General features: G+C 36.6%; 1 protein-coding gene across 1 annotated transcript; it reads left to right on the plus strand.

Moving 5' to 3' along the window:
* The first annotated feature begins 19,660 nt into the window (after positions 1–19,660).
* Positions 19,661–21,988, plus strand: LOC145099810 (uncharacterized). The gene is made up of 3 exons (XM_079037315.1): positions 19,661–19,901; positions 21,047–21,163; positions 21,276–21,988. Exons 1-3 carry the CDS (start codon positions 19,661–19,663, stop codon positions 21,986–21,988), a joined length of 1,071 nt encoding a protein of 356 aa, XP_078893441.1.
* Positions 21,989–24,276: the final 2,288 nt, after the last annotated feature.

A 24,276-nucleotide genomic window follows, 5' to 3' on the forward strand; every position in this document is an offset into this window, starting at 1 on the left:
GCGAATCTATTGAATCATTCAGCTTATTTTTTATTCATTCTCTTGTTCGTTATTATGTTTGCATTATTCTGATTAACCTGTGTGAGATCTAATCGATCAAAGAGTTTTTCAACTCATCAATTGGTATCAGAGAGGAGGCTGTGTAATTGATACACATCTCTTCTGTGAAAGAAGTGATTAGGGTTCATTCCGCAATCATTGATATTTATTGAGCCGTCACTCCATAATTGACGTATAGTGATTAGGGTTCATTCTGCAATCATTGATATTTATTGAGCCGTCACTCCATAATTGACGTATCTCATTAATTATTCATCTTGCCCTAATATTACGTATTACAAAGTCTGATCTTATAACAGGTTAAAGATCAAGCATGGACGATTCTCAATCTAATCCCATCAACATCTCTAACAGCATCGGATCAACAACCAAGATCCCAATCCTCTACACTCAAGACTATGAAGTGTGGACGCACCATTTTGAAGATTACGTTATTGGATCGGAAGATAACGGGTATCTGATATGGGAAGCTATCACAGCTGGCCCCTTCGCTCACTCAAGCACTTCAAGAATCATTAAAACTCAGAAGGAGTACAATGATTTATTAAAAGATGTGAAGGACGTCGCTCAGGACGAAAAGGAGAAGTTCCAATGCAACATTAAGGCATTGAGACTAATTCGATTCGCCCTTCAATCCGACACATTTCGGTTAGTAATTTCTTGTGGTACAGCAAAGGAAATCTGGGATCGGCTGCGAGAGCTGTATTCCACAGATGAAGATCTGGAGCACTCGATTCAGACCCTACATCTCTTTGAATTTGGAGAGTTCAAGCAGAAGCCAGAGGAGGTTGTTACACAAACATTCGATCGGTTCAATCATCTTCTCAGTAAGATGATCAAACATGACATAGAAAGCAAGCTCATAGAACAGAAGGTCAGTTTCTTGAATGGCCTAAGACCCGAATGGAGGGCGATTGTGTCGACGGTTAAAGCGCATGAGCAGTTCAAATCATATTCTTTGGCGAAACTGGTGGAGATTCTGAAATCCCAGGAAAAGATTGTGCTGCAAGAGAATAGAGTGGTTTCAAACTTGGGGTCTTTGGCACTTCTGTCTAAAGGTAAGAGTGCAACAGAAGAAGAAGAAGATCTGAATCCAGGAGACTACGATCTGACATCTGAAGATTATGCAATGATGGTGTCAAATCCCAGGAGGTTCATCAAGAAGAAGTTCCCTACCAACAAGAACCGAAATTGGCAGGGAAACTACAGCTCTGAAAAAGTGAAAGAGGAGCCGAAGGTTGAAGAACCAAAGAAAGAAGTGAAGGGTGAAGTTGATTCTGGTGTCAGCTGTTTTTACTGTGGAGGGAAAAATCACTACGCAAAAGATTGTGTGTTGAAGAAAATGGCAGAGAAAGGTAAGGAGAAGGATGAAAGAGCAAGTCTCCTGAAAAGACTGGAGGAGATTAAAAGGAAGAAAGCTACTACTAATCCCTCTATGAATGCTCTTGTTGTGCAGGATTCGGTAGATGATGATGAGTTCGGTGGTGTACAGGTGTGGTCAACCGACTCAGAAGATGATGAAGTGAGAAAGCCTACTCATGGAAAGGCTTATGTGGCGAAGAGTGGTGATGCTGGTGGAAGATGTTTGATGGTGACAGATGTATCCCAGATGAGGGGATACAACACTGATGGTGGAAACAAAGTGGCTAAGGAGCGAGAGGACGTGTGCTTTATAGCGAAGCCTCTCAGTGTGCAGATCAGTGAACTAGATGAACTGATCAAGAAGGTACAATCCATTTTTGTTTCGTTTAAAATTCCACAAACGTCATATGAAAAAGAATTAAATAACTTGAATTCAAGAATTTCAAATCTAGATAGTTGTTTAACTCAAACACGTGTCACGAATTCTAATCTGACTGACCAAATAAACAGGGTATCATCCAATAGTGAGGAGCGAAAAATGTGGATTGAGCAGAAGGAGTTGGAGCTGATTAAATCTAGGGATGAAAATATCTATTTGCAAAGAGACAATCTTAAGTTGTTAAAACAGAGAAATGTTTTTGTTTGATTGCAAAAAGACTTTATACTAACATTACTCAACTGCATTAAGACTGTGAAATAGGTCAGAAAATACATCGTATGATTTTGCCCTTCCTTGAGCTAAAGGAGGATGAAATCGATGCCGAAGCATACAACTATGAAAGTGTTGTATCTTCAGATGATGTTAATCCCACTTATATGTATGGTCTGGACAAAATTGAATCATTTATAAAGTCCAAAGACCATAAGGACATGCTTAAGAACCTTTTGGATGAAAATGATAGGTTGAAACTCAGAGCCGAAACTATACAAAAATTTGACTCATTGAGTACCAAATTAAGTTCAGAAAATAAAATTGATGTTGAAAATGCATCTGAACTTAATGAGGACGATGACATGAGTGAAATCTCTGTAGAGGATGAGGTTGACTGTTCAGAGTTTATTAGGAGCGAACCTGAAAACCACAAATACTTGATTTCTGAAAATTCTGTGGAATTCGCTCGTCTGTCCAAAAATAAGTCCCCAATCCTTAAAGAAAAGGCCGTTGTATACCAAAAGGTTAGAACCACTCCCAATCAGGTTTATAAGGTCACATGAGTCACCAAACATTAGACAACCGAACTCACTGCATTGGTGAATGAAGATAATGCAGATGGTCGTGATGAGTTTTTATGGTCTGCACCGATAGACAACGCAGATGAAACAGTTGGTTTGTCGGAGCAAACATCATGGAAGGCCAAAGGTAGATATGTGGCAGAACCACTAAATAAACCTACCAACTTTGACGTGCCCATTTCCAGTGGCACAAAAGAGGTTCCGTTAGAATGCGTCTCCTCAACAAGCGAAATCTCTTCCATGGAAAGTGAACCAATTGTTCAGAAGCCGAAACAAAAGGCAAACATTCACAGACAACCGAAACAGATGAAAAATCAAAAGCAGCAGAGAAATCTGAGATACAAGAAAAATCTCTCAGAGCGAAATCAATTCTGGCGCTCCCAAAATCCTCACTATACTCACTTTGATAGAAACTCCAAGCCAAAAGGAGAAGAAAATAAGAGTAAAAGGAGCTTCGGCCCATCGGATCAAAAGAACCAGAAGAAGACTTTCGGGCCACAGAAAGAACAAAACCGGAAAGATAATTTCGGTCCCGAAAATAACAACAACCGAAAGCCTGGTTTCGTTCCACAAAACAACAACAGACAAAGACTAGAGTTCAGTCCATCAAGCTTTTACAGCAGAAGACCCAGTTTCGGTCTAGCAACCCACGACAACCGAAAAGCCAGTTTCGGTCCATCAACAAACAGTAACCGAAGGTCCAGGTTCGGTCCCTCAGATGATCACAACCAAAAGGGTCATTTCGAACCTCAAGTTAGGAAAGATTCTCATTCTAACTTCTATTCCTCTAATTCTTCTCGTTCTCATTCTTCTTCTAAGCCTAATTCTCGTCCTACACCAAGCTCACACTCGAAGAAGGATTTGAAAGGAAAAAGTAAGATTTCCTCAGCAGATGAAGACCGAAAGCAAGCTAACGTCCAAACTCCCGAACCTGAAGCCAAAATACCTGCATCTAACTCCAATAAAATCAATGTGTTTACTATTAAGAGGAAAGATGAAACAACCTTAATAAAACGAACTTATCTTGTTGATGTTTCTCTTATTATTCCTGTTTCTGTAAAAGGCTCACGAGGACCCAAGAAACTTTGGGTTCCTAAATCTGCTTAATTTTTGCAGGTTATAAGTGACGAGCAGTTCGACGAAGAATGGTACATAGACAGTGGCTGCTCACGTCACATGACAGGAAGGAAGGAAGAGTTAAGGAAGTTTCGGTCCCTTCAAAACGGTGGTAACATCAAGTTTGGTAACAATTCCTATGGAACGATAAAGGGTTATGGGATGCTAACCAATGGAGATTTTACAATCAGGAAGGTAGCGTATGTAGAGGGGTTGCAGCATAACCTCATCAGTGTGTCTCAACTGGTGGGAGGTACAGGTCTCAAAGTATCATTCGATGACGAAGGATCAGAGATAATAGAGAAGAAATCCAACAAAGTCATTCTCAAGTCAGAACGAAAAGGTGAAATGTTCCCTCTGAATCTCAAACCAATCAAAGGGAATCCAGTCATATGTCTATTGTCCAAAGCCCATTCAGACGAAAGTTGGTTGTGGCATAGAAGGCTCTCACACCTCAACTTCAAAGACATCAACAAGCTAGTCATCGGTGGTCATGTTCGGGGACTTCCACTGCTTAAGTTCGATCGAGAACACTTATGTGCTGCATGTGAAATGGGGAAGCAAAGTCGCCAAAGTCACCCAACAATCATAAACACCAAAGTTGTTGAACCACTTGAGTTGCTTCACATCAACTTATGTGGTCCATCATCAATCGAGAGCATTGGTGGTAACAAGTTCATCCTCGTTATTGTTGATGACTTCTCACGATTTACTTGGGTATTCTTTCTAAAGCACAAATCTGAGGCGACTCCCAAGCTGAAGATCTATCAAGCAGGTCGAAGTGCAACTGAGAAAAGTCGTTCGAAACATCAGGAGCAACAATGGACTGGAATTCAACAACAAAGAATTCGAAGATTTCTTAGCAGAAAAAGGCACAAGTCACAATTTCTCAGCCCCCTATACACCTCAATAGAACGGAATTGTCGAAAGGTGAAACTGAACCCTGTGTGAGGCGGCCCGAACCATGCTGAGTTTTGCCTCACTTCCTCTATATTTCTGGGTAGATGCCATTGCTGCAGCTTGTTTCACTCAAAACAGATCTTATCTCAACAAGCGTTTCTCTCTCACCCCCTATGAGATTCTTAACAACAGGAAGCCGAATGTCAAGTTCTTTCATGTGTTCGGTTCGAGGTGCTTCATTTTCAACTCCAAAGAGCATCGCAACAAATTTGATGTCAAAGCCGATGACGGCATCTTTTTTGGATATTCACTTACTTTAAAGGCGTACAGGGTTTTGAATAAGCATTCTAAACGAATTGAAGAAACCTATTATGTAACGTTCGATGACAATTACGTCAAGAAGTTGAAGTCTATCGAAGAAGCAATTGGAGAAATTTTCTCTCAAACAGGTCAAGTCACAGCCTCAATCGCAAACTTCTTTGACCAGTTCATGGATTTATTTGATGAACCTGAGAAGGCTACTCACTCTGAGGCCACGGCAGCAGACAACAAGATGGATCACCTTAAGAAGATTATCGAAGACGCAGCCAAACAAATGGGACCAGTTCGAAACGAACCTCCTCAGAGCAATACTTCGGTCGAGGGGGAGAATCAATTCTCTTCAGATCGACAAGACTCACATTTCCAGGGGGAGGGTCTATCATTTTAGATCGACGATAATACTCATGGTAAGGGGAAGAATCCAATCTTTGTCAAAACCGAAAGTCCGGAACGACCCGAAAGTCCGGAACGACCCGAAAGTCCGGAACAACCCGAAAGTCATGTAGCAACCGAAAGTCTGGATCAGCCCGAAAGCCCAGTCGAAGAAATATTTTTTGGTTCACATACAAATGATTCATCATCTGTCGAGGGGGAGAATTCCAATATGCACTATGACGATGATATTCAATCAGAGTTGGAAGAAATGGTAAATGCTGAATTGGATCCATCCTATGATCCAAATTATCCTCCTCTCACCAAATGGACCAGAGATCATCATGTATCTCAAATAGTGGGTGATGCATCAGAAAAGGTTCTAACTCGATCACAACATAAGGCGAAGCAAACTACTCTATTCTCCAAAGTAGAATTCTGCATGTTTAATTCTTTCATCTCCAAAATAGAGCCGAAGACCGTCAATATTACTCTCGATCATTCTGATTGGGTTCAGGCAATGCAAGACGAACTCAATGAGTTCGAAAGAAATAAGTTCTGGAGACTCATTCCAACACCAAAAGATGCCTCGGTCGTCGGTCTCAAATGGGTGTTCAGAAACAAAATGGACAAGGAGGGAAATGTAATCCGAAATAAGGCTCGGCTAGTGGTGAAAGGATATTGCCAGGAAGAAGGAATAGATTACGAAGATACATTCGCTCCAGTTGCAAGGCTCGAATCCGTTCAAATATTTCTTGCCTATGCTGCACACAAAAATTTTGAGTTCTACCAGATGGATGTGAAGTGTGCATTTCTGAATGGGGAACTTGAAGAAACCGTGTACGTGGAGCAACCTCCTGGTTTTGTAAATGAAAAGCATCCAAATCACTGCTACATCTTGGATAAGGCAGTTTATGGTCTGAAACAAGCTCTTAGGGCATTGTATGAAACATCAACCAAGTTTTTAAAGATGTCTAAATTCAAACAAGGTTCGGTTGACCCAACCTTCTTTCGTAAAAAGGAAGGTAACCACCTTAGGATCGTTCAAATCTATGTCGATGATATCATCTTCGGCTCCACAAATCCTAGCCTAACAGCTGAATTCAGGAAGTTGATGGAGACTAAATTTGAAATGAGATCAATGGGTCCGATTAACTTTTTCCTTGGTTTAAATATTAGACAGGGACCCGAAGGCATCTTTATCAACCAGGAAGCATACACAAAGACTCTCCTTGCCAAATTCGGCATGATGGGAGACTCAAAGGTCAAAGTCCTTATGGCATTCGGCACTAAGCTCACACCATCTTTGGAAAAACCGACAGTCGACATAACGCTATATCGCCAAATGATTGGTTCCCTGATGTACCTCACAGCTAGCATGCCCGATATAATGTTTTCAGTATGCTATTGTGCTAGGTTTCAAGCAAATCCTCATGAACCACACATGCTGGCAATGAAGAACATCTTCCGGTATTTGAAGCGAACCACCTCTCTCGGTCTCTGGTATCCCTCAAACTCAGGTTTCTTCGTTCAAGCGTACTCAGATGCAGACTTAGGAGGATGTGGTCTAGATCGAAAAAGCACCACATGAGGCTGCCAATTCCTAGACAGAGATTTGGTTAGCTGGCAATCGAAGAAACAAACATGTGTTTCTCTATCTACATCCGAAGCAGAGTACATTGCAGCCGCCTCCTGCACATCACAAGTGATTTGGATCCAAAGCCAACTCCGGGATTATGGACTGAATATGAAAAAGATCCCACTATATTGCGACTCAGAGAGTGCAATTAGGATATGTCATAACCCAGTGCAACATTCCAAGACCAAACATATAGCACTGATGTATCACTTTATTAAGGATCATGTGGAAGATGGAAACGTCGAAATTCACTTTGTTCGAACCACTGATCAACTGGCCGACATCTTCACCAAAGCTCTTCCTGAAGCAAGTTTCAATAAAATCGTACAAGGCCTAGGTATGATGGAATCGGAGTCAGTACCAAAAACACCTTCTCAAAACTAAAAGTTGGAAGCGAAATGAACCGAATGCTCGGTCTATTTCGGGCTCGGTTAACACGGGAACCGAAATGAACCGAACTCTCAGTCTATTTCGGGTTCGGTCCCACTGCACTTGTTTTCGCTTATCTCAAAAAGGTGATGTCTTTGGTTGTATATTTTTGTACAATTGTTTTCCAAAATTCCAAAAATATTTTTTTAAGGAACCGAAATGAACCGAGCGTTCGGTCCATTTCTGGTTCGGTTCAAAAAAAAATTGTTTGGTTTGTTTTGTTTTTCTCTTTACAAAAATATCAAAAATTCCAAAAATATTTTCTTTCTTTTTGTCTCTACTTCTGTTTATGTTAACAGTTTATGGAATATCGATGGGGCAGGTATCATTCTCACACTTTATACTAGCTAAGTGTCCCTAGAAGCATGCTGCTGCATGTTGTCCAAAGCCTCAACTAATTTTGAATAAAGCCTTATTGACTGGGTATATACAAACCTTTTCTTCCTAATTAGGCTGCTAAATTTATTCTAATCGTGAGCTACCTTACTCTTTTCTCATATGAGTTAAGAGTTTTCTGCTTGGTCACTATTTTTATAGTAGAGGTACTTTGGTTTCTTTACAACACCTCAAACATTTTTCTCCATCATATTTCGATTCATACATGTAACCCTTGAGACTCTCAGAAATAACCAATGAGGTTTATGGTTACACAATCTCTGTGTTTATGATCTTAGCTTCGTGTCACTACGTGCTAAGTGAAAAACAAAATTCAATACCTACTATGAATTGATGGTGAACAATTAAATTTGCTCTAGATTTCACCCATAAATTAACGAAACCACCCAAGTGGTTGTACCATGAAATCTCTATTTTTCTTTTTGTGTGATTCTTATGAAATTGTTACACATCATAAAATTTCTTCCCATAGAATCCATTTTTAAATTGTTTTTGAGATTTCACATCAAACATTTCCAACAAGTCACTAAATATTGTCCAAACCTACTTGTTCAACAGACCACATCAGTCTCATAAGTACTTCATTCGGTTTCTATCTTATGTCAAGATCAGGAATTCTGAACTGAAGTGAAAGCCACCCTTCTAAGCCTCATCAAAAGATGCCTTTCAACACTTCTTAACAAGTGCTTGATCGTAATTCAACGGGAATCCACACAGACACTTTAAAGTCTCTCTTGAATTTGAAGGAAGAGATTCGTGCTCGGGATCCACTGTTTCGTGTCTATATTGACATCACAAATTCCCACATAGATGTTGCTTTATTTCCTCATCTTTGACACACTATGCACGAAAATCTTTTTGATTTTCCAAAAGTCTGGTTCGGTTCACTAAAAGCTACTTTTCTTTATGTAGCTCCGGTTCTTAATGCTATATTCACAAGGGGATGCTGTGGTTTTTCTAAGTGTTTGTTTTTATTTAATGACGACAGCTCATTTTAAAGATAAGATGATGACTCAGCCAGGAGACTAAAGGTTTCAAGAATTCAAAAAGGTATTTGATGGGAAGGCGTGCTAAATGGAACCGTTTTCTCTCTCATGCATAATCATCGGGGTGGCCAACTGTCACGCTTCAATCAACTCAGGAACCGATTCGCGTTTCAAGAAGATTTGGGGGCGAATTTTTTTCTCACCTCTATACACGGTATAAAGGGTTAACCCCTAGTCGTTTTACCTCTTTACTGCACTCAAAATTCTGAGAGCAAACAAAGACGATTTTCTCCCACTATTCATCTTCTTCTTCGAAGCATTCAACAATGGCGGATTCCTCCTCTGTTCATGAAACCTCCAACATTCTCCCAATCCGACCCCAGCAAAGCTTGGTCATTGATCTCACCCATGTTTCCTATGATGCCTTCATGTATCCCATAGTGGAGTGTTTCAAATACTCTCCACTGGTTCTCGCACTGTCCAAAGTCGAAATTGTGCCAATGGAATGTCTATCCCAGATTTTCTCCACAGCCCACTACGATAAATCTGTTGATCGCATCTACTTCGACATCCTTGATACCAAAACCTCCATCTCAAAGCAACGATTTTGCTCGCTTCTAGGGTTTGAACCTGATGAATCGAGGGTTAACCCTGATTCGATCTCTATGGGTCAATTATTCTCCATGTTTTACGACATGGGTTACACTGAAATCCTTACCACTGTAACGAAGTTCAAGAAGTCGTGTCTTCCTCCTCAATGGAATGGCTTTTTCACGATATTGTTCAAGGGTTTATCCGAAAGGAGTGCAGGTTCTGATGGGGCCAGTCGTTTATTCATGACGATTCTTTATGGGTTGTACAATGGGATCAACCTCGACTATGGCTCAATTCTATGGCAGCAGTTGATCCAAAGTCTCGCCTCTTCTTCTCGACACACTGAAATCTCCTATGCCAGGTTCTGGACGATGGTAACCAAATGGGCAATGGACAAGTGTCATGTTCCAATAGTGGCCACTTCTCCACTCTCCTCGATTGGCGTCTTCCACACTACAAAGATCATTGTCACTGATCCTTCCAAGTTTCTCTTTGTTGGCTCAATTCCTGAGTCAATGTATGCTTGTGTATCAGGGGAGAGCCGCATCATCAAGACCTACAAGGAGTTTCTTCCTTCGGGTCCCAGAGAGCTGACTCCAGAGATGCTTCAGTCCATCAACGAGGCCGACAAACCTGCTCCCAGGGCAAGAAACCAGAAAAAGGGAAAGACAAGAAAGTGGTCAATGGGGCGAAAGGCCCTTCTCCTAAAAAGAGAAAACCAACGAAGGCAGCCCAATCACGTCCACCGAAGAAGAGGAAAACCCAGCCTAGAAGAAAACTCGTTCTTGCTTCTTCCTCAAGCGAATCAGAGGATGAAAGTTCAGACTCAGAGGAGTCGGTTCAAGGCGACTCTCCTCCCCGTTCGCCTTCACATGAGGTACCAATCACAATCGAACCTGTCTCTTGTCCACCTATCACTATCTCTATTTACATTCCCCTCGTAACTTCCTCCACTCATAGTCCACCCACATCCATTCCTGTACCACCTCCCATTTTCTCAGACGCTACAACAACAACAACCACTGGAGTTCGAACCAACGTATCTGATACGGGGGCTCGTACTTCAGCTCCCGAATACACACCTGCAACCGAACATACTTCCACACCCGAACCTACTCCCGCAACCGAACCCCCACCATCACCTTCATCTCCCAATCACTCAGCCGAAACCGAGGCATTTCTGGGAGGGGAAGATCTGACCTTCGATTATGTTTACTACAGTCCCTACCAGGTTCAAAGAGATGATGATGATGATGCTCCCATCACCAAAAAGCACATCAAGGAACTTCATGAGAAAATTGATAATCTCATCGCTTCTTCCTCATCCTCTCGGTCCCATATCACAGAAGCTGCCATTCAGGGGATGGTTGATACTTTCACCAAGGCACACGAAGCCTCTATCCACTCTGCTACTGTTGCTATAGATACATCCACAAAGGCCTGTGTTGCTGCGACCGAAAAGGTCAAAAAACTATTTCAAGATGCTAACATCTTTTTGGAGTCTTTGCAGGGGGCCACTGAATCTAATGCAACGAAGGTTCATTCAGTTGTTGGGAAGCTGGCTACTTCATTTGAATCAGAAAAGCATCATTTTGCCAGTCTTCGTCAGACCCTTGAAGCTGACAACAAATCTTTCCAGGCAGCCGTTGAGGGTCGCTTGACCAAGCTCCAAGAAGACCTTGCCTCGGAAAACTCGGTGATGGATGCGCTTGCACGCAAAACAACTGCCCTAAAGATCAAGAGTCTTTAGCTTTCCCAATCTGAAAAGGAGGTTAATTCTCTGCGATCTAAGCGAGCCGTCATTTCGAGTTGTGTTTCGGATGTCCACGAAGCCCTCTCAAATATTATTGAAGTGCATGACCCAATTCTCAACTACTCAGTGAGGCGAACTCTTGCTGAGAAACTTGCTCCAGCCCTTGCCTTACTCAGCAAAATTGAGAGGCTTCCTGAGCCAGTGGTCCATCCAAAACAAGGGGGAGAAGGAGCTTCAAAGGGCAGTAATCAATCTCAACCTCCTCCTGTCTTCACCGCTCAATCTCAACCGCCTCCTACTTCTTCATCAGCTCCAGCTAAAGCAACCAAACCACCAACAACTGGTCATGCTTCAGGTTCGGGTGCTCAAGACAAAGGCAAAAAGGTTCTCGATGACAGTGATGGAGACGACGACAAAGAAACCATTGCTGATATCTTGAAGAAACAGGCCACGGACAAGGAACCAGACATGAGTGCTCGGATCGCTAAGGAGGCCGAAGCAAATGAAAGGAGGATGAAGGAGGCTCATGATCTCCTTGAAAGTCGAAAAACCCTATTCCCTCCATGGACTCTTGAGAAGCTTATCAAAGAAGCTATCGAGTCCCCCAGCATCCTCTGGCTTGAACTAGTGATCTCTTTGGACAGGGTTAATTCTGTTGACTATCAGTTCGACATGCCCTTGACCCGAAAGGCTTTTATATTTCATGCATTTCCCCACATTGCTGAATTCCCTCATCCTCACCCGAAGGTCGACAGGGAACTTATTGACTTCTATCTGAGGTTTGCTCAGCCTCAGTATCAGACGTGGAGTGCACAGAAGATCGTCAACGTTCGGGTCCTCAAACCCTTTCAGGAGGGTAACTTCACGAACGTCCGATTCAAGGTTTTGAGGGGGTAAGAAAAAGCCGAACATGCCATTTCTCTCGCTGATCTTCCTAATCTGAATCCTCACGATTGGATCATCTTGCATAACATCCTCCTCACCAATGAAGCTAAATATGGGCTGATCATAGATCACTTCAAGAGAATGTTGGTTTGTTATATCATGGAGGTTGCTAAGATGGATCAGGAAATTGCTAGTGTATTCAGGAGGAAGCCCACCATCTCCCCAGTCGGTTCTGCAAGCGATCTAAATAAAATGTAGATGGGGAGGATTGATCCAAAGCGAAACTCAGTTATGTTCACCAGGAATGAAGGACAAAAATGTTTGTTCGCCTTGGCTGACAAACATCTTTATACCACTGCGTGTTTGGAGCATGTTCTGGGGATCATCAATCGGTGTAAGCTGAATTTTGAAGATGATAAGAAGTACTTCAATGACATGATCCATTGGTATATTCGTTTCAGACAAACTATTCTTGCCATCATTCCATGTCTGTTCGAAACCACGAAGAAGGTTAATGCAGCAGGATCCAGTAAGCCAAAGTAGAGTCTCGCTCCAATTGACGCAAAGCGGGAGATTGTTGGGTCCATTATGTGTTGCGTCTTGGGCTCGGTCCATAGTCCAATTTTGTATCCGGAATGGTCCTGTCCATCCATGATTTATTAATTAGGGTTTAATATTTATAGATGCTTGCATGCATCTTTGTACGTAGCTTTTTAGTCGATCATTCATAGCGATTATAGTTTTTATCGATTGTAACCCTAAAAGCCTCTACAACGGAAGTTCTTTATCGAGCTTTGCTGAGGCGCGAATCTATTGAATCATTCAGCTTATTTTTGATTCATTCTCTTGTTCGTTATTCTGTTTGCATTATTCTGATTAACCTGTGTGAGATCTAATCGATCAAAGAGTTTTTCAACTCATCAATTGGTATCAGAGCAGGAGGCTGTCAAAGTCTCATTACATGCAAAACAGAGACCCAATGAAAAAATGTCAACTGCTAAATAAAACTACACATTTACAAAATAGATCCCTAAGCTTTTAGTGTTTTAATTGTTTTGTTTTTTAACCTTTTTAATTGTCTTCTTTCATATTGTAGTTTTAAATTCTTTGTTTTATATGATTTTACTTTAAGCATTTCAAGGTTTTAGTACTTAAGTCATTTTCATACATATATATATATATATATATATATATATATATATATATATATATATATAATAATTTTTTTTTATTTTTGACAATTAATTAATGCATCTTAATTTTATAAGATTCTTCTTCCAAATGGGAGTGCTTAGAATCCAGGCATGGGATATTCCTTTTGATGTCTTCATATTCTCAGCACATAAACACAAGGAAGAATTTGAAACCCTACAAGATACTTTATAGGTTTTGGAACATAAGGGCATTTTAGTTCATTACTATGATTAAATATGGTGTAAGTGCTTTTGCACCAGTTATTTCTTTAAAACTCCTTTTGGTACAAAAGAGTTGGAGTATTTGGTAAATTGTGTATATATGTGTAATAATGGAAAGATTGATGATTACTTATTTACTTGAAGTCTAAAGCCTAATATTTGCCTCCTATTTATTTATCATTTGAAGGTGGTTTGTGGAATATGCTTTGAATCTCATTTTTTATCATCAATTTCATCTGTAAAGTACCTAAGCTAACAAATGACTTTATTTTTTGTAAGAAATAAATCTTTGATTTCATGTTAAGATAAGCATAAAATAGACAAACAGATCATGGTCGAAGATAATATATTATTTAAAAACAAATGGAATTTTAGAAGTTATTCATATGATTTTATACATGCCTTTATCTAACATTTTACTTTAACATTTTTTTTCTTCAATTTATAGCATTGTACTTTGGATAATATATCCAATCGTAGCATTCTACCATTGAGTATATTTCTTATTAGCCCATTATACTTATAAATATTTTAGATACTTTAGCTAATACTACTTGCATTTTTTTTTCATAATACAATTTTCTTTTAGTGGAATCATTATATTCATTTACGATCATATATTGTGGATGGTTTACAAATAAATTAGTTAACTTAGTTATTATATCATAACATAATTTGATCTTTGAATAGATGGTCTCTACTCTAAAATGGTCAAATCATTAATTAATATTACTTTGCTTTTGGTCAAAAGTGGTTCACAAATTGATTTTTAAAAGAGTAATGATACTTTGCAAAGTCTATGAGTTACTTTAAAATTATACTTATATTTTGTTAAATGTTGGACATTCATGTTCACTGATTTAAATTTAAATACAAAAACAAATAAAAAATGATTTTATTTTGTATGTAATTGAATATTTGTAAATTCATAGTTTTTATGTTATTTTTTAAAATAATCAATATAAAATTCTAAACAAAATTTATATCTTTTATTTTCTTTAATTAATTCATATATTTTTCTAATGGTTGCAACATATTTACTATATGAAGATCTTCTATAAATTTTGTATATTTAATTTACTGTTTCCTAATATTCTATACTCCCTTTTTAAATGAAAATCGTATATTAAAATTAATTTCAGTTGTAATCTTTTAAATCCCTTAAAATCAGGAAAAAAAATTATCCAATAAAAATGCAACAACAATAAAATCATAAAATCGGGGAGTATATATATAAATTTACCTTAGAACGTGAAATCCATAATTTTGAAAGTCCTCATTCGTCTTCTTTATGTTTCAATTGCTTCTGCGATTCTTTTTTCATCAAAGTTACATCAAACTGCTTCATACAAGTTCTAATCCTCATTCCAGTTCACACGTCAACTACTTTTCATTTTAAAGCCGTCTTACTTCCTGCAAGATTTCCATATTCATATGTTAGGTTAGTATTATGAGTTTAGATTACATTGGTTTCTCTATGAATTTATGGTTGAAATTTACATCAAACTGCTTCATACAAGTTCTAAAAAACTTTTGTGTTCGCGGTTTTTGAATATCTTCATCTGTTATGATATCTACAAATAATAGAGCAAAATGTGTTATCTCTTGTGAAACAGATGTCACAAACCGATGTTTAATCAAAATATATAAATAGTCGAACAAAAAGTGTTACCGAAATCTAAATAGACTTTCATTGTTACTAACTATAACAAAATATATTGGAATAGATGTTTACGATCAATAATCCATTTTTAATCATCACGATTTTCGTGTATGACACGATTTTACCTTCATTGTTTCCATGGAGAACTAGGGTTTTACCCCCTGATATCATCCGAACGCCAAATTGGTTGAAATTGGGGAAAGAGCAGATGGAAATGGAATAAGCCCTAGGTTGGAAATGAGGATGATGAGTCATGATGCACATCAGGGTAATAGTTGATGGTGGCACTGGAAGAAGCAGAGTCTACCTTTGGATTGTATTTTTTCATCCTGACGGAGACCAAATCGGAGGAGGAGACGACATCGTAGATGAAATCTTGTAGGTTCCCTTTCATGTGTTGTTGATTGCGATCGATTGTGGGGGATCGAGGAGAGTCATTGACGGCTAATCTTCGATGACCGTCTATGGCCGATTGGAGTCGTTGTAAACAAACACCCAAATTTCAGATTTTCTATGAAACCAATTGGGTTTTAACCTTACTGATACGAAAACACAAACACAGAGAGAGAAAGATAGACAGAGTGAGTGATGAATAAGACGTTTGTAGAGAGAGAGTTGTTGGTAGAGTATTGAGACTTCTTTTGCTGGAGTTCTTTCTGCAACTACAACACATGTGACGATTGACACTAAGTGCCCGTTTCAAATCATATTTTATCCGACTCCGACCCATATCTACATTTGTATCTGAATCCGACTCATGTTAACTTTAATATTTTTAGTTAAAGTCTCGTTTACACAATATAAACAAATATAAAATTTCTATTTATATTATTTAAAATTTTAAAGATTTCAATTGAGTAATTTTTTAAAAAATATTATACATGAGTAAATTAATATTTGCAAATTTTGTTACACATTTTAATAAACGAATTAAGAAAGGTAACTTTATAAATACATTTACTTTATTATTATTATTTATTTAATTTTAACTAACTTCAATTGTATTATATAAACATATTCTTTACCTAATTTCACATTTCATATCCTATCCTATGTCTTCTTATGCAGAAAACAATAGTAACATGTACCACATGCAGGCCAGGGAGAAAAGAAGACAAAGAAAAATATATTTGGAAAATAAAAGATCGAAGAAAATAAAAACAACATCGAACGTTCCAAGTACATCATTACAGCATCTCTTCAAAAATATCATTAACTGTAACCATATTAGTATTTTATATTCTATGTTTTACTGTTAGATAGTTGTATACATATATTTACAAGTTTTATAATTTGTTGCTATTTGCATATCAATCAACCAACATTGTTCGTCAAACTCAAAATGTCAATTCATTTACAACACCTGCAATGCATAACACAACCATACAATATTGTCCTTCCTTTACAGATGTTAGAACTCCATTTTCTAACATTACAAATGTTATAAATCCGTTATCTAACATTAGAAATGGTAATTATTTATTGTTTTTAAAATATGCTATTACCCATTTTGTATATAATCGGGATATATATATATATATATATATATATATATATATATTTGGTCAGATAACATCAGTTTCGATTAATATACCACTTACAAGTTAGCAAACGAAAGACAGTACCATGTATATATATATATATATATATATATATATATATATATATATATATATATTATTTTTGGTCAGATAACATCAGTTTCGATAAATATACCACTTCCAAGTTAGCAAACAAAAGACAGTACCATGTACTTTCAAATGAAATGACATTAAAAAATGCATCTACAGTAACCACTTCTTCATCATCAATCAAGTTATATCCATGATGTCATAAAATACAAACGAAGACGAGACATTTATCCCCTATCTCATTGATTGATTTGACAAAAGATGTAGAAAATATACATCAAGTGAACGATGAAAATCTTATAGTTGGTATCTCGAATGGTAATCAAAAAATAATATCCATTTTACATTTCAAATACCATGTTGTATATAATTATAAAATTCATTGATATTTTATTCAATGCTTTTATTTTACAGAATATTTGGATCATGGTGATCAAGATGTTGTATGTCAAACATGTCGTGCAAAGTTATGGAGAAATGAATCCATTAGAGGTAAAGAAAAGGGGAACATGGATTATTCATTATGTTGTGCTTACGATAAATTTCAACTTCCAGATTTAAAGAATGCACCCCCGACTTATGAAAGAATGTTCCGAAATATGGATTCAAAAAGCAAACACTTCATGAAAAATATTCGACGTTACAATTCAATGTTTTCTTTTACGTCGATGGGTGGTAAAATTGATTCTTCAATCAATAGAGGAAACGCTCCATACATTTTAAGATTGGGTGGTCAAAATTATCATAGTATTGGAAGTCTTTTACCAGCAAAAGGATCGGAACCAAAATTCTTTCAGTTATACATTATGACACTGACAACGAAATTAAAAATAGACAAAGATGTTTTCGGTATTTTTTCAAACTTCTTACTCATAATTTATTATTATTATTATTATTATTATTATTATTATTATTATTATTATTATTATTATATATATATATATATATATATTACTAATATTATGTGTAAATTTATTTATTTTAGTGGGGAAAATGATCAATCAACATCAATTGATTGTGATATTATTGAAGATATTAAGGTGATGTTGGATTCAAATAATGTCTTTGTTAGATCTTATAGGATGGTAAGAGATACTTTTCAGAAAAATCCAGAAGTTGATATGAAATTACGACTTATCGGGAGAAGGGAGCAAGATGGAAAAACATATAACCTACCGACTGCTTATGAGGTTGTTGCTTTAATTATTGGTGACATTTCGGATTCAATCGAAAAGAGGGATATCGTCGTTCAAATAAAAAATGGTTCTCTACAACGTATCAGTGAATTGCATCCTTCGTACCTTCCTCTCCAATATCCATTGCTATTTCCATATGGGGATGATGGTTATAGTGTTGACATTCTTCATAGAGGTGTGTCATTTACGACCGACAACAAGCGTGCGAAATGTACAATGAGAGAATATTTCGCTTATAGGATTCAAGACAGAGATCATTCGTTCTCTCTCATACTTAATTCAAGAAGGTTGTTTCAACAGTTTCTGGTAGATGCATATACTATGATGGAAACGGAGAGATTGTACTACATACGTAGGCAACAACATGTTCTTAGATGTGATTCTTATGAAAATTTACGTAACCAAAAAGCTCAAGGAACGCCTGATATCTCGAATGTCGGCCAACATGTCATACTACCTTCATCCTTTACCGGTGGTGCACGCTATATGCTGCAAAACTATTTGGATGTCATGTCATTATGTAAATGGTTTGGATATCCTGATTTCTTCATAACATTTACCTGTAATCCCAAATGGCCTGAGATTAAAAGGTTTCTTAAGGATACTTCACTTCAACCAGAAGACGGGCCTGATATACTATGTAGGTTGTTCAAGATCAAGCTTGATGCATTCATTAAAGACTTAAGGGAGAATCAAATTTTCGGCAAAGTTCAAGCATGTAATTAAAACTATATTTTTTAATTTTTTATAAAACATTGATCTTATTATTATATTTTAAATATGTTTTAAAATCTAATCACATTTTCTTTTTTTGGAAAATTCTTTTACAGATGTTTATACCATTGAATTTCAAAAAAGAGGTTTGCCGCATAGTCATATATGTCTATTCATGCATTCTGACAACAAGCTATCAACTATTGAACTTATCGATTTGATAATTTCAGCAGAGATACCAGACAGAATTGAAGATCCTGAATTGTATTCACTTGTAAATGAGTTTATGATTTATGGTCCATGTGGAGCTGAAAATATGAATTGTCCATGCATGATGGATAAAAAGTGCTCTAAAAACTTTCCCAAACAATTCTATAATCATTCGTCTGTTGGTCAGAATGGTTTTCCGTTATATAGGCGAAGAAACGATGGTCATTTTGTAGAAAAATCAGGTGTAAGGTTGGATAATAGAAATGTTGTTCCATACAACAAATATCTATTGAAAAGATACCAGGCACATATTAATATTGAATGGTGCAATCAAGGATCTTCTATAAAGTATTTGTTTAAATACATAAATAAGGGCCCTGATAGAGCTACAGTTGTTGTTGTACCAACCAACAATGAATGTGAAAATAATGATGTGGTCGATGAAATAGCTTAATATTATGATTGTAGATATTTATCAGCATGTGAAGCATCATGGAGAATTTTTAAATATGATGTTCATTGCAGATATCCTTCTGTTGTTAGACTACCTTTTCATCTTCCTAATCAACAACAGATTGCATATGGCGATGACGATGATATTGATGATGTTTTTGACAAACCTTCTGTTACGGCTTCAAAGTTCACATCTTAGATGGAGTGTAATGCAATCGAAAGTGAAGCACGAAAACTCACATATGTTGAATTCCCTACAAAGTTTGTTTGGATATTAAATGGTCGGTTTTGGAAGCGAAGGAAAGTAGGAAAAGCCATCGGTAGAATTCATTATGTTTTCACCTAAACTAGGTGAAGCATATTTCTTAAGGATTCTTTTAAATAAAGTAAAAGGTCCAACATCATTTGATGAAATTTGCACGATAAATGGTCAAACACATTCTTCTTTTAGAGATGCTTGTTATGCACTCGGGCTATTAGATGATGACAAGGAATACATTGATGCAATTAAAGAAGCAAGTCATTATGGATCTGGTTTTTATCTACGCTTCTTATTTGCTACATTGTTGATGTGTAATAGTATATCTAAACCAGAGGTCGTTTGGGAAAATACATGGGAATATTTGGCAGATGGAATTGTTGGATTAGTGTCTAAGTCCATAACTATTTTGGTATGTACTTGACCCGATGGTGCATGGTCCTTTTGGGTTGCCTTCACCAAAGCAACTTGATAGGATGAATTATGGAGAGAAAGGATTAAATATGATTTATTAATATATTATGAGAATAATATATTAAAGGAGAAATCATATTGTTTAATTAATATTAGCCAAGAAATAATAAGAATTAAGTTTGTGGCTAAAAGAGATTAATTAAACTTAAGGGACTGGAATTGTAATTATAAGATAATTGCAATAGGGCTATGGATTGCCTTATATTATAAGGTTGGACGAATTCTATGGGGAAACCCATTAGAAATCGTCCAAGGCCTTTAAGGAAAGGAGTCCATGGGTTGCTTAGGGCTTAAGCATCCAAATTAGGGTTTCCTTGTTAGATAACCCTAATAGCCTCACTATATATAGAACCCTTATGCCCCAAAAACGTGGTGAACTTGTTCTCTAGGGTTTCCACACGTTTTTGGGCAGCCTCCTTCTCTTCTCCTCTTCATCCTCTTGCTCTTGGTGTTTGTGAACCATTAGAGGAGTGACATTTGTGACTCTAAGTTTCTAAAGTCAATACAAGGAGGATTTGGGATTGTTATTACTACATAACAATCAAGGTAATAACTTAAACCCATTCTTATGTTAATATGATTACTTGTATGCTAGAACTAGGGTTTATAGTCTTGGATAAATTGCATGTACAATAGAGAAACCTAGATCCAAGCATTAGGGTTTGTATGAGCACATAGGATGTTCTTATGACTAAAACCCATCAGAAATTCTATATAGCCAACGACAAAGATTTAAGTCTGCATGTATTACATTTTTTCTTATTTTTTATTTAGATTAATTTCTTTTTATTATTCAACACCCATTAAATAATTAGTAATAAAATTATTAAATATCGACCACATATTTTATTAATTATTTAATATTTTCGTGCAGAATTGTCACTCGGAGTAGATGAATTTAAGAACTTAACTTTGTTCGAAATACAACAAATTTTACTTCGAAACAACTCTACTCTCAAAAACTTCAAAAACATGCCATAACCAGATGTTGAATCCGTTTCTTCTTCAAACAATCGACTTATCACCGAGGAGCTAGATTACGACATTCCCGTTATAAAGAATGACTATGATCGTATGTTTCTTGCATTAACAAATGAGCAACGTAACATTTTCCTAAACATCATGAGTGCTATTCAAGAAAATAAAGGAGGTCTTCTTTGTTTACGGTTATGGTGGAACGGGTAAAACTTTTTTATGGAAAACAATATCTGCAGCAATTAGATCTGAAGGAAATATTGTATTAAATGTTGCTTCAAGCGGTATTGCTTCCTTATTATTTCCTAGTGGTAGAACAACACACTCTCGATTTATAATTCCATTTGCACTTACAGAGGATTCTTTTTGTAACATAAATCCAAACAGTGAGTTGGCTAGCTTAATAAGAAAAACCTCTTTAATAATTTGGGATGAAGCACCTATGGTTCATAAGCATGAATTTGAAGCTTTAGATCGAACTTTGAAGGATTTATTAAGGTGTGGAAATTCAACCATCTCAAATATTCCATTTGGAGGGAAAGTTATTGTCTTTGGAGGAGATTTTAGACAGATTTCACCTGTTGTTCAGGGTGGCAGTAAACAGAACATTGTAAATGCTTCTTTGAGTTCTTCATATTTATGGAAACATTGCAAAGTCCATAGATTAACAAAAAACATGAGGCTAACTGTTGGAAGGGATCAATCTGATATAGGAAAAATAAGAGATTTTGCAAATTGGTTGTTGGATATAGGAGAAGGAAAACTTGGTGGTTCGAACGAAGGTGAAATGATTATCGATATTCTGGATGATATTCTCATTAATGATTCACATGATCATATAGGTTCCTTAATTGAGTTTGTATATCCTTCAATTTTAGAAAACTATAGAGATATAAATTATTTCCAAGAAAGAGCGATACTTGCTCCAAAAATGAAGTTGTCCAGGAAATAAACGACTGTTTGCTTAAGAAGTATCCAGGAGATGAAGTTGAATATTTAAGTTCAGACAACATATGTGAATCCGAATTTCTCCATGATCAATTTGATGCAAATTTATACTCTCCTAATGTATTAAATGGTCTAAAAGTATCCGGTTTACCAAATCATAAGTTAGTTTTAAAAATTGGTGTTCCAGTAATGTTACTGAGAAATATTGATCAGAAAAACGGCTTATGTAATGGCACAAGACTACCGGTGTTATCATTGGGCAAACGTGTTATTTAGGCACGTATAATAACTGCAACTTGTCACACCCCAAAACCAAGAACGGCGGAAACGTTCTGGGGCGGAGGACATCATGTACAGTATCACAACAATGTAAAGTAGTAAACAAGCAACAACATCATCCATTGCATTAATAATAGAATTATTATACAAGTATGTTCTATCAATTTTTGATAAACATTAAAGCATAAATCAAAATGAAAGATGAGTCTTGAACAAGCTCCATCTTCCTTTCTCCTTGCATCGGTACCTGTCTATGATGACCTGAGGATACAAGTAATTTTGAAAGCGAGTATCAGCTTTGAAGCTGGTGAGATCATAAGTATTTAGTGTCTTAATTTGTATGTAAGAATTTGTATGTAATAATTTGTATATGAACTGTAAGTATAAAAATGTAGATGAACTGTAAGTATGAAAATGTTTGTAAAACAACTGTAAACGTTTGAAAAACTCTAGAAATCCCTATGATTCCTACTATTATATAAGGGTGTCTTCTACCAAGACCTAACTGTTCTCAATGTTCGTGTCATGTAAAAGTGTGTAATTTTCCCAAGTGTAACTATTATTAACAAAATATAGTTTTTACATCTATAGTTTAAGTGAAAGGATCACTAAATATATGTACAGGGAAAATTAATGTAGTACTAAAACGTAGCATTATAAGAACTACTGCTGTACTAACTACCTTAAACCAGATTTATATTAAGGTTTCATGTGATACATTGCACCATACTATAGACTGGTAACAACGACAACGTATAGTCGAAAATAAGGTATGACGTTTGGCACCCACAGACCTGCAGGTCCCGCTGTAGCTAGCAGCAAGGTGTAGGATAGTCAATCCAGTATAGATCTATACGCAAACTCACGCTCTCCCTTTAAGAGACTTTGGCTACAACTCGGGTCATGAAAATTAAGGCATGCTCCCATACAGTGGATCACAATTTTATTAACGTATTAATGTAAGTGTAATGTACGGAAATGTTCTACGTATGCTAGTTGTAATGTGTGTTCTCTCTATCTAGCAAGTATAGTAATGTACTGTAATGTTCTAGAAATTATTGACTCATGAATGAACTGACTCATTGTATGATATTGTGTTCTAGTAATAGTTCTACTATCTCCCTAAACTACCAATATGGTAGCTTACTAGTAATCTAAAATGGACATGGATGTCTACCCTTGCTACTCAAGGGCATGGGATGAACTGGAAGGACCTTTTATGACTATATATGTACACATGATATATAACTAATATTTAAACAACTTTCGGACGAATACCCGATATCCCACCAGACCACATCTCAAGCGCGAAAAGGAAATAGGGTGGATAGCCTTCCTAAGTCTTTTAAACATTTCTTATATAACTATACATATAGAGGTATGCAATTTATAATATAAAAGCATAAATAAGTTTTGTAAGACATTTGAAACATAATTATTATTTTAAGAAAAGATTGACTTGATGTCAATCAATAAAACAATTTGAAGGCATGGATTTGATAAAACAGTTTAGTATAAAGAAACATTTGTTTGAAACACAATTGTAAATAAGTTTGAAATGTAATATACAGAGTAAAATGTACAGTGTAATAAAGAGTTTAAAACATATAAAATTGTTTATAAAAATCATTTGAAGGAAACTGTTTGGTAAAACGGCTAATGTGTAGTAAATCATTTGAATGCTACATATTAATCACATGTGATTGATATAATAACTAGCGTAATTCTACTTATTAATCACATGTGATTGATATAATAACTAGCATAATTCTACTTGTATCCCCCCCCCATAAAACATTTAAAAATAGTTTAAAACATTATTTAAGGGGTATGAACTCACCTGCAGTAAGTGTCTGGAATTGAACGGACTGTTATCGTAAGGAAGGATCGGGCAAGTGCTCGGTGTCAAGTGAAGACTTTAGACACACACAATGATCCTAATTACATATGAAGACATATGTATATAAATAATTAGTGATTAAAACACTAATTATACAAGTATAAACATTTAAA

The sequence above is a fragment of the Lactuca serriola genome, chromosome 4 (genome assembly GCF_051521515.1).
Source record: "Lactuca serriola cultivar US96UC23 chromosome 4, Lser_US96UC23_V15, whole genome shotgun sequence".
Taxonomy (NCBI): Eukaryota; Viridiplantae; Streptophyta; class Magnoliopsida; order Asterales; family Asteraceae; genus Lactuca; species Lactuca serriola.